This window comes from Nerophis lumbriciformis, linkage group LG34 (assembly GCF_033978685.3).
Source record: "Nerophis lumbriciformis linkage group LG34, RoL_Nlum_v2.1, whole genome shotgun sequence".
Taxonomy (NCBI): domain Eukaryota; kingdom Metazoa; phylum Chordata; class Actinopteri; order Syngnathiformes; family Syngnathidae; genus Nerophis; species Nerophis lumbriciformis.
In genome coordinates this window covers 20,692,961-20,705,430 of record NC_084581.2, presented here as the reverse complement: position 1 = coordinate 20,705,430, position 12,470 = coordinate 20,692,961, and the positions used below count along the sequence as shown (strand labels likewise).

The 12,470-nt window shown below is 39.7% G+C and overlaps 1 protein-coding gene across 10 annotated transcripts in view; it reads left to right on the top strand.

Moving 5' to 3' along the window:
• Window positions 1–12,470, top strand: part of utrn (utrophin) — a 430,508-nt gene that overhangs the window by 352,218 nt on the left and 65,820 nt on the right. For all 10 annotated transcript variants that reach the window (XM_061929658.2, XM_061929664.2, XM_061929663.2 and 7 more), the window contains 2 exons: window positions 2,397–2,482; window positions 6,393–6,550. In XM_061929658.2, coding sequence (XP_061785642.2) covers window positions 2,397–2,482; window positions 6,393–6,550 — 244 coding nt within the window. The remainder of the gene's footprint in view (window positions 1–2,396; window positions 2,483–6,392; window positions 6,551–12,470) is intronic.

Sequence of the window (12,470 nt, the reverse complement as noted above, 5' to 3'; positions counted from 1 at the left end):
CACATTTAGATTCACCATTTTCACCCAAATTTAGGATGACCCTTCCAATATTTATTTAAAAGTTACCTATGACGATTTTCCTCTTTTGTGACTTATACCGTATTTTCCGGACTATAGGGCGCACCGGATTATAAGGCGCACTGCCGATGAATGGTCTATGTTTTATCTTTTTTCATATATTAAGCGCACCGGATTATAGGGCGCATTAAAGGAGTCTTTTTGTTTTCTTTTTCTAAATGTAAAACACTTCCTTGTGGTCTACATACCATGTAATGGTGGTTCTTTGATCAAAATGTAGCATAGATTATGTTTTACAGATCATCTTCAAGCCGCTTTGTGGGCGGTCTTATTTACGTGGCTCACCTTGGGCAGTGTCTTCTCCCCGTCATCTTTGTTGTAGCAGTGTAGCGTGCAAGGACGGGAGTGGAAGAAGTGTCAAAAGATGGAGCTAACTGTTTTAATGACATTCAGACTTTACTTCAATCAATAACGTAGCAGCATCTCCTCATCCGGAAACAACAACAACGCCGGAAATGTGTCCCGTGAAAAACCGTCCGACCGGAACTCTAATAACTAAAGTTCCTTGGGTGAATAATGTAAACTCACGACACCGGTATGTTTTAGCGCTTTCATGGCGAGTTTACTGACAGATATAAGTAAGAACTTTACACTACTTTATATTAGAAATGGCAACAGCGGAGGATGAATGTCCCATAACAAGAAGATAGAGAAAAAGAAGAAGCTTATCGACTACGGTGTCGGACTACAAAGGCGGATACTCGCAATTTTTCAGGATTTATGCAGATCCCAAATACAGATCAGCAGGTACCAGAAGGTAAGAAAAGTTGCTTTTACATAATATTGCGAAACAAAACACCAGATAATATGTTTGACCTTATACACACACCATAATAATACTCGTATGTTGCAGCACAGTACAATCCATCAAGCGGTGCAGCGTTATAGCTTACCAAAGTCGTACTAAAACATTTTGATGGATTTTTGAGCGCTGTGTGTAATGTTCTATATTTTCAATGGAACATATCAAATGTTAGTGTTGTTTACTTGAGTCATTTTGCCATCATAGTCTACACGTATCTCTTATTTTTGACTGCCATCTACTGGTCACACTGATCATTACATCATGTACCAAATAAAATTGCTCCGAGGTCGGTAAGCAAAACCAGAATTATTCCGTACATTAGGCGCACTGGGTTATGAGGCGCACTGTCAAGTTTTGAGAAAAAAAAAGGATTTTAAGTGCGCTTTATAGTCCGGAAAATACGGTAATTTGCTAAACCCCGATTATGAGACAACCTGTCTTTTTCACATCTTTATCTAGGGGGAATTATTTATTCTGACCAATGTGGCATTTCAAAGATGAAGAAAGAAAATGAAATGTTTATTTTTATTTTTATAAAAGTGCAGAAAAAAATTATGAAAGGACATTCATATCCAGACCTCCACCATGGCCAAACAAATATTAAACACAAATCTTGTTTTGGCTCTCTGAGCTGCTCCATCTTTATGCCCCCACCCGGTCCCTCAGGTCAGCTGATCAGCTGATCCTGGAGGTACCCAAAACAAAGCGCAAGCTCAGAGGGGACAGAGCTTTCTCTGTTGCGGGTCCCAAACTCTGGAACGATCTCCCTCTCCATGTGAGACAGGCCCCTTCTTTGGCTATTTTCAAGACCCTTCTTAAAACCCATTTTTATTCACTGGCTTTTAACCCAGCATGAGACTTTGAACTGTTTTTAGCTTTTAACTTTTTGAACTGTCTTTAACTTTTAAACTGTTTTTATCTAACAAACTGTTCTTAGGGTAATTTATATTTGCTTTTTAATTGTGTATTTTTATTTCTGTTTTAAATGTTATTTTTTAGTCTGTCCTTTGCCTCTATTTCTTTGTGGTGTACAGCCCTTTGTTTTTCAACTGTGCTTGTTTTTAAAGGGCTTTATAAATAAAGTTGGTATGGTATGGTATGGTATGGATAATAAACCGTATTGGTCTATATATTACTACATCGGCTGGAACACAGCACCACCTGGCAAGTGGACATTAATGACCAAAAATGAAAACATAATGGATGATTGTCTGGCATGTGTCAGCCCTTGTTATCAAAACAACACTTGTAGTCTAGTAAGGGAGTACTGATGAAGTGATGAACTTAAATGTAAAAATCGTATCCAGCATGTTTAAAATAACCTAAGTATTTACCGTTACCATTGTTTGTGGTGGAAGTTTTTCACACAGAAATGTATTATTCATTTATTTACGTATCTACGATACAACTTTTGTATTAACTGTCATTAGTAGATTGTGTATGTGTGCCCAATAATGTATGATACAGTCACTATTTTCATCTACTTTTAATGGTTGTGTTGGTCTCTTTAAAGTGGTCGCAGTGGGAAGATCCGGGTCATGTCCATGAAGATTGGATTGCTGTCTCTCTGCAAGGGACACCTGGAGGAGAAATACAAATGTAAGTGTGGTCACGTGGTTGCGTATAGGCAGAGATAACGACACGTCGTCCTCTTTAGCCTCACACTAATAGTTAGGTCTGTAAGTGAGAGAAAAGCATGTCAAGGCTCGTGTAATTGGATGAGAGACCTCCCACACTCTCTTTTTTTTTAAGGATTAGGGAGTGTGAATTAGGTTTACAGCACTGGGAGAAAACAATCATTTTACGCCTCTTATACTGTATCTGTGTCCTTGCAAATGTCCACCACTGTCTGTGCATTTATATTTGCACCTTGTCTGCCTGTTTGTTCGTTCTCCTCCTACTTTTTTTTCACATTCTGGCATACAATATTCCATCCCTGAGCTTATGCATTCCCTTGGCACATTCTATTAGCCCAGAAAGAGTATCACGCACGCCTGATTGAATCCTTCCTCTTTTGCAGCCGCACAGTCATTGGCTCACAAATAGCTACAGCAACACATCCACAGACATTAACCATGGTTGTTTCCATCTTTTTTGACAGTTATTTATTAGCCTTAGATGTTGTTAGGCCATTTGACACATTGTGGGGTTTACTTTAAAAAAAAGCTTGGTTTTTACAATTCCATAAGGAATATTGTGTCACCGGTATATTTTATGAGCTAAAGCAGGGGTCGGGAACCTTTTTGGCCGAGAGAGCCATGAAAGCCAAATATTTTAAAATGTATTTCCGTGAGAGCCATATAATATTTTTTAACACTGAATACAACTAAATGCGTGCATTTTTAAGTAGGACCAACATTTTTAGAGTATAATAAGTCTTTTATTCCTTTTAATAACATTGTTATTCTTATGCTAACCAATAATAAATAAAATACTTCTTACCATTAATGCAGCTTCTTGAACAGGTGGGGTAGAAAACGGATGGATGGATTAAAATGCATGAGAATGTTTTATATTTTGAACGTTATTTTTAACACTGTGATTGCCAGCGGAATTATTCATAACTTATCGTGTTAAGCAATGTCAGCTAAGATTTATCTGAGAGCCAGATGCAGTCATCAAAAGAGCCACTTCTGGCTCGAGAGCCATAGGTTCCCTACCCCTTAACTAAGGCATCGTGTTTTTTGTGCAAAATATAGCATCCATCCCACCAGGTGCCTAAAGTGTAGTTTGTAGTTAATTCAGAGCAGGGATTTAAACAAGTTGGATGGCATGGCTGGCATGTATTAATAAAGCTTCAATAGCTCTCTTGGTGAGGCCCCTTTAGAGAATCTCCACCGATTATGACACAAAATCTTTCAAATTGATAAGATATTTACAATTCTGATTACATTTTTTCTGCTTATCGATTCTCTTTTCAATTCTCATTTGGAAAACAAATGATAACAAACAGGTCGATTTGCATCAACGTTGTTTAGTTAAGAAGAAACATGAGTATACTGTACTAACCTAACAGTGAGGTCTGGGGCGGCCCACAGCCTCGACGGGGTACCAGGGGGGTCCCCAGAAAATAACGTATATTGCAGCGACTGAAATGTTTTTGTAAATCTTGAATGATTTGTGTTGGCCATGGTTTTTTTTTTCATATAAAATGATCACTCCGGATGTTTGCGCATTAAATCTCATACTCACATGGGTACCATGACACTCAAATTGCTGTTGAATAATCCAGTTATGAGCATAATATTACAGTTGGCTACTCATTTATTCAGAAATTATTATTTTAATAGCATAATACAGTTTTTCTTTATCATAGGGTAGGGGCTCATTGTTGGGCCGCCAAATAATATATGTTTCTCAGCTCTGGTCCGTGTGGGCCGGAACAGTACTCAGTTGTAATACATTTTTCCACCACTTGTGGCAGAAATGACAATATCAAATAAACAGAAGAAGTCTGGAGCTAAAGTCATACTGAAGTTTCTTAAGTGCAAAAATTATGACTAAAGTGGTGATGCTTTTCATTTGCCCTTAAATTTCATTGACAATTTATTCAAGAAACATACGTATTAATATTTAATATTACATTGTTATCGCCAGGAAGGATGAGGTCACCTACCTAGGTTTCATTCTGGAGGCTAATCTTTCCTGTGATAAAATGGCAACCAAGGTAATCAAAAAGGTCAACCAACGAACGAGATTTCTCTATAGAATCTCCTCTCTGGTCAACAAAAGCACCATGAAGATTCTGGCGGGAACTCTCGTTCAACCCTTTTTCGATTACGCATACACCTCCTGGTACCCTAGCACCTCCAATACCCTCAAATCTAGACTCCAAAGCTAGTCAGATTACTTCTAAACCTCCACCCCAGATCACACCTCACTCCTACCCACTTCTCCAAAGTGGGCTGGCTCAGGGTGGAGGACAGAGTAAAACAACTTGCACTGAGCCTAGTCTATAAAATCCGCTACAGCTCCCTGATACCGAAGTACATGTCAAACTACTTCCTTATGACCGCCATAACCACAACACCAGGGGGAGCTCCACTAACCACGTTAAACCCAGATTCCGATCTAACAAAGGTCTTAACTCATTCTCTTTCTATGCCACATTAATGTGGAATGCACTCCCAACAGGTGTAAAAGAAAGGGCATCTCTATCCTCCTTCAAAACCGCACTAAAAGAACACCTCCAGGCAACTTCAACCCTAAACTAACACCCTCCCTTCCTCATCATACCTCTTCGGATTGTAAATAATCAAATGTAAACAATCAAATGTAGTCACTTTTTCTTATAATTTCTGATCTCTCTCTCCGTGTCCAATACTTGCTGTACATATGTACCAAGTCAGACCTACACTGATCCAATGTCAATTTCTCTGATGATGCAATTGTTGATGACTGAAGTGTTGATACCAACCAAACTTAACCCCCCCCCCCTCCATATCCCACACCCCGGATTGTAAATAATGTAAATAATTCAATTTATATACTGTGATGATTATCTTGTGTGATGACTGTATTATGAAAATAGTTGAAAAACTTATTCGGGTGTTACCATTTAGTGGTCAATTGTACGGAATATGTACTTCACTGTGCAATCTACTAATAATGTTTCAATCAATCACTCAAAGTTAGAAATGATTTATTTATGATTTAATTGTATATATATGTGTATTCATCATCAGTTATTTGAGTCCCTTCTTTTGCAGTATATTTGATTTGTATTTATTTTTGTAATCAGCCTGACCGAAGCCATGATAATAATCTTTGTGATTAACGCATGGTTTTAGATCACTTGACAAGGTTTATCCTGTTAAACTATAAGCAGGTTATATATAAATATTCCATCCATCCATCTTCTTCCGCTTATCCGAGGCCGGGTCACGGGGGCAGCAGCCTAAGCAGGGAAGCCCAGACTTCCCTCTCCCCAGCCACTTCGTCCAGCTCCTCCCGGGGGATCCCGAGGCGTTCCCAGGCCAGCCGGGAGACATAGTCTTCCCAACGTGTCCTGGGTCTTCCCCGTGGCCTCCTACCGGTCGGACGTGCCCTAAACACCTCCCGAGGGAGGCGATCGGGTGGCATCCTGACCAGATGCCCGAACCACCTCATCTGGCTCCTCTCGATGTGGAGGATATATAAATATTGAATACAATTAAAATTAATAGTAAGGTTAAGGTCAGTAAGATTACTGACTAGATTACAGTGTGGACCTCGGGGGCCCCATTGTTGTGGAAAAGTTGGGCCCCAAGGTCAAAAAGGCTAGAACCACTGGCGCAAATATATATTAAGGATTCATAAAAAAGATACCGTATTTTTCGGAGTATAAGTCGCACCGGAGTATAAGTCGCACATGCCGAAAATGCATAATAAAGAAGGAAAAAAACATAAATAAGTTGCACTGGAGCCCAGCCAAACTATGAAAAAAAAACTGCGACCTATAGTCCGAAAAATACGGTAATAGCTAACTCTTCTCTGATTTACTTACACATCTTTATATTTCTTTCTGCAGACCTCTTTAGTCAGGCGGCGTCATCGGGGGACACGTGTGACCAGCGACAGCTCGGCCTCCTCCTCCACGAGGCCATCCAGATCCCCAAACAGCTCGGGGAGGTGGCCGCCTTTGGAGGTTCCAACATTGAACCTAGCGTGCGGAGCTGTTTCCAACACGTATGTTCCTCTCGCATGTAATACACACAAGCAACACTTGACGTCAACTATGTAAGTGATAACATTCTCAGTACGACGCTGGCATGGAAACAGGTGTTTAGAACAATTTGAGAGAGATTCTCTCTCCTATGTTGCTTTTTTGTGTTAGGAAGGTAATGGAAACAACATTGTTAGCGCCATGGCTAGCACTCACTATATTCACTTGTCACCAGCCTCAAACCTAAATAAAGGACTTCCAGTATTTAAACTCCGCTGACCAACCACGACGCCTCAATGGCCCCCAGTCAGCTGCTGAGTGTCCTCTGCAGCTTTACTGCGGCCAGAGAATCAATTTCACAGCTTTATCACTGGATGTTCCTGGCATTTAACGATGGCTTTATCCCCCCCAGGGATTACTCTTTCATTTCCCTCCCTCACATTTTCTCTGCTTGCTTCATTTCCGGGAAGTGAACATTTAAATTGAGGGGGGGGGGGGGGGTTATACATTTCCCCTATATTCTGTGCTTCAAATTCACTCACACAAAATAAATTGCACCTAGGCAGGCTCGATACCAAAATTGCAGCGGCAGATGTGGTGCAGTCATGCATTAATCATTCCATCATCAAACTAAGTTGGCTGCTTGAAAGTTGCCTGAAGAACTCTCTCACACACACACACACACACACACACACACACACACACACACACACACACACACACACACACACACACACACACACACACACACACACACACACACACACAGATGTCCAGTATGAGACCTGTGTCTGTCCCGCCACGCAGTCCATTTTCTTTATTAGTCCGATGATAGCACTGCTATAAATCTGACCTCCTTGACAGTTACTGTACTTTTGTCGCCGGCTTTCATTTAACCGTCGATCCGTCTATCAGGTCATACTTTCAGACTCGTAATTCTTCTTCTCTTCTTGCATTTATTTCCAAACTATTCCTGCCAAGCCAAATTATGTATTGGTAGTCGTGTTCAAACACTAACATGATGATTCTCTGTTCTCAATTCAAAAGTATTGCCCTTTTCTGTTTTGTCAATGTTGGAAAGGTTGCATTTGATTTGTTGGGCCGCATTCTGGCATCATGATGTCCTCACAAACTGGCAATTTGATCTTTCAATCAATCATAATGTTTAAAAGTTAATAGCTTCACCAAAGAAAGACTTTGGGCCTGATCTACTTAAGGTTGGTGTGTACTAAAACGTGCAAACTTGATAGCACACGCAAATGTCGTCTACTAAACGTGTGCAAAAAGGATTGCGTTGGTTAAAGGGGTTTTGCCTATCATTCACAATCCTTATGAACAATTTCCCTTGTGGATCATTAAAGTTTGTCTAAGTCTAAGAACACATACGTCTCTGTTTTTAGTTTTTTTTAGGCACAAAAAATGCTTGCAAGATGCGGCTAATGGAGTCACCATTGTAACCTTCAAAGCCCTCTAAAACAACTTCAATATTTACAGTATTTTGGTCACTTATTCCCTCAGCGCATTTATTTACGTGCCCATAGCAACGTACTTCCAACTTCCGGCAACAAACGTGAATTTTCTTGTCATGGCAGACGTAATGTACGACGAAGATTGCTATTTTTGTACAAATTAGTATTCTTGTCCGTATCTTTTTTAACCTGAATATACGGAGAATGAACTACTGGTTATAGAAACTTAGCAAGCACGAAGAGAGGGTAAAATATTAGGGATGTCCGATAATATCGGCCGATAAATGCTTTAAAATGTAATATCGGAAATTATCGGTATTGGTTTCAAAATTATCGGTATCGGTTTCAAAAAGTAAAATTTATGACTTTTTAAAATGCAGCTGTGTACACGGACGTAGGGAGAAATACAGCGCGCCAATAAACCTTAAAGGCACTGCCTTTGCGCGCCGGCCCAGTCACATAATATCTACGGCTTTTCACACACACAAGTGAATACAAGGCATACTTGAACAACAGTCATACAGGTCACACTGAGGGTGGTCGTATAAACAATTTGAACACTGTTACAAATATGCGCCACACTGTGAACCCACACCAAACAAGAATGACAAACACATTTCGGGAGAACATCTGCACCGTAACACAACATAAACACAACAGAACAAATACCCAGAACCCCTTGCAGCACTAACTCTTCCGGGACGCTACAATATACACCCCCCGCTAGACCCTACCCCCCACCTCAACCCCGGCCCCCCCAACCCCGCCCACCTAAACCTCCTCATGCTCTCTCAGGGAGAGCATGTCCCCAATTCCAAGCTGCTGTTTTGAGGCATGTTAAAAAAAAAAAAAGCACTTTGTGACTTCAATCATAAATATGGCAGTGCCATGTTGGCATTTTTTTCTATAACTTGAGTTGATTTATTTTGGAAAACCTTGTTACATTGTTTAATGCATCCAGCGGGGCATCACAACAAAATTAGGCATAATAATGTGTTAATTCCACGACTGTATATATCGGTATCGGTTGATATCGGAATCGGTAATTAAGAGTTGGACAATATCGGAATATCGGATATCGGCAAAACAGCCATTATCGGACATCTCTATAAGATATTGGAGCAGACAGAAGCCAAGAGAGTCAGGACCGGCGTGACTTGACGCTGCAAATGTGATGCTTGCCAAGTTATGTGGGCAGAAATGGAGTGCTTACCCAAAATCAACTGGAAAAAAACGTTCTAGGCCACCTGGACCAAATGGATAAATGTTCATGGAGTGAGTCACTTTATTATTGATCATGATGTACGCAGCACGTCATGCGTGTTATTACAACTACAGTACATCCGCTGTCGAGCTACCTGTGTCTAACAAAACATGAAATGTGGGCTAATACTTAACAGATACTGTAATATAATTGTTCATGTTTTTTAGTAGGTACAGATTGGTGTCCTATCACATTGTGTTGTGCATTCCAAACTCAAAAAAACATTTAGCTGCTGACCTTGAAGCTCGCTTAAGGCTAATGCCGTAGCATGCCTTCGTAGGGCGATTTGTTAGTACGCTAGAAAAACAGTACCTAAGAGTTCGCTCTTTCAATAACAATGTCGCGTCAGCTTTGTTATTATACAGGTTACGGAACACAAATTAAGTATTGTTGTTGGTTTTTTTGGATGCATTTTTAGAGTGATGCAGAGGCAGAAATGATTAATAATGCAATTATAATTATTTAGTACATGCAGTCTGATTTACTTAACTAGAAAGTGATTGCATCACCTAAAATTAGCATCTTCATTTAGCACATCTGAAAAGTATGTGAAGATTGACAGTTACACATACAGCTGAAGGGTCGGTCCTGGCGCTGCAAAGACATATGATGGACAGATGTGAATCGTTCCTCCTCAGTGTGTGCGTTTGGGTCAACATATTTGGACTGACACGAAATACAAATATTAGACATATGGTATATTCAGCAACATACTTTTATAATTTTATACAGCATGCATCAGCATTTTTGAAGTTTTTGCCAGTTGTTCACAATCTTTAAGAGAGACAAGAAGGCAGATGTATTTTTTTAATTCATTCTAACTCGTGAATAACTGTAAAAAAAAATGTCAGCTTACAATGGAGTCTTTTGATTGATTGATTGAAACTTTTATTAGTAAATTGCACAGTGCAGTACATATTACAATTGACCACTAAATGGTATCACTCGAATAAGTTTTTCAACTTGTTTAAGTCGGGGTCCACTTAAATTGATTCATGATACAGATATATACTAATACACTCATCACACAAGATAAATGTCAATGGCAGGTCTTCTATTCTGTCCATAAAGCCCTCTAAATAACCGTACGAAAACAGTGAACGGTACTCCATTTACACTTTAACCTGAATTATGAGTTGTATTGTTATTATAAGTGCTAACGCTGACAAACTATTCATAGCGGCGCCATGATCACAAATAAACTAACTATTTTGTGCTGCTGTATTGACATCATCGGCTGGTGAGATGTTTTTTCGCCTCGAAGCTCATGAAAGTTTATTCATAAACAATGCCTCTTACCTTCATAGAAGAAGTATGAGGACATCATTCAAGAAGTTGGTCAACTTTGGCATCCAATTTAGACCCGGTAATGGCGAGAAAGACACAAATAGATATTTGGTTACACACCCTTTTTTTCTTCATGAGAATTATGTGTCATTCTTCATCCAAACGGGAATATATCAACATCCTATCAGTCGCCATCCCAGTGAGTGAAGACATTGTACAGTAAGTGAAGTTGTAGTAATGAATGATGTTGTCGAAGGAAAAGTGAACGTGATTCATTTTTGAAATTAATGCGCAATGAGCAACATATGTGAATATTACGTGTTATTATAAACGTGCCTCTTACTACATTACACATATACTTACAGTCAATGCTCCCTCAAATTTTTCATGTATCTGAGAAAACGCAAAAACTCCCTGAGCGTTCAGTGGAACACACGTGAGCAACATCAGACGTGCACACTGTGGCCAGCAGCACACGTCTCAAAACTGATATCATCACAATTTAAATGCCCTATGAATATAATCAGATGACACTAGTCATTTCCATGAGATTATTTTTCTAATATTGCCCTATTTTTCATTTTGTTATATATTATATTTAGTTTAATATGTCATTTATAACCAAAATAAATATTACAGAAGTCCCTCACTTATGCTGTTAATTGGATCCGGGCCTGACCATGGTAAATTAAGTTCTGCAGAGAAGTTTATTATTAACTAAAGCAGAATACAATGATTATTCAATATATTCAATTATATTCAATTGAATAGAGTGCAAAGACAAGATACTTAACGTTCTAACTGTTAAACTTTGTTATTTTTTGCAAATAGTAGCTAATTTGGAATTTGATGCCTGCAACATGTTTCAAAAAAGCTGGCACACGTGGCAAAAAAGACTGAGAAAGTTGAGGAATGCTCATCAAACACTTATTTGGAACATCCCACAGGTGAACAGGGAACAGGTGGGTGCCACGATTGGGTATAAAAGCAGCTTCCATGAAATGCTCAGTCAAACAAGGATGGGGCGAGGGTCACCACTTTGTGAACAAATGCGTGAGCAAATTGTTTAAGAACAACATTTCTCAATGAGCTATTGAGAGGAATTTAGGGATTTCACCATCTACGGTGTGTAATATCATCAAAAGGTTTAGAAAATCTGGAGAAATCACTGCACGTAAGCGATGATATTTTGGACATTCGATCCCTCAGGCGGTACTACATCAAAAAGCGACATCAGTGTGTAAAGGATATCACCACATGGGCTCAGGAACACTTCAAAAAACCACTGTCAGTAACTACAGTTGGTCGCTACATCTGAAAATGCAAGTAAAAACTCTACTATGCAAAGCGAAAGCCATTTATCAACAACACCCAGAAACGCTTCGCTGGGCCAGAGCTCATCTAAGATGGACTGATGCAAAGTGGAAAAGTGTTCTGTGGTCTGACGAGTCCACACTTCGAATTGGTTTTGGAAACTGTGGACGTTGTGTCCTTCGGAAATAAAGGGGAAAATAACCATCTGGACTGTTAATGGCGCAAAGTTCACAAGCCAGCATCTGTGATGGTATGGGGGTGTATTAGTGCCCAAGGCATTACACATCTATGAAGGCACCATTAATGCTGAAAAGTACATACAAGTTTTGGAGCAACATATGTTGCCATCCAAGCAATGTCTTTTTCATGGACGCCCCTGCTTATTTCAGCAAGACAATGCCAAACCACATTCTGCACGTGTTACAACAGCGTGGCTTCATAGTAAAAGAGTGCGGGTACTAGACTGGCCTTACTGTAGTCCAGACCTGTCTCCTATTGAAAATGTGTGGCACAATATGAAGCCTAAACTACCACAACGGAGACCCCGGATTGTTGAACAACTTTAGCTGTACATCAAGCAAGAATGTAAAAGAATTCCACCAGAAAAGC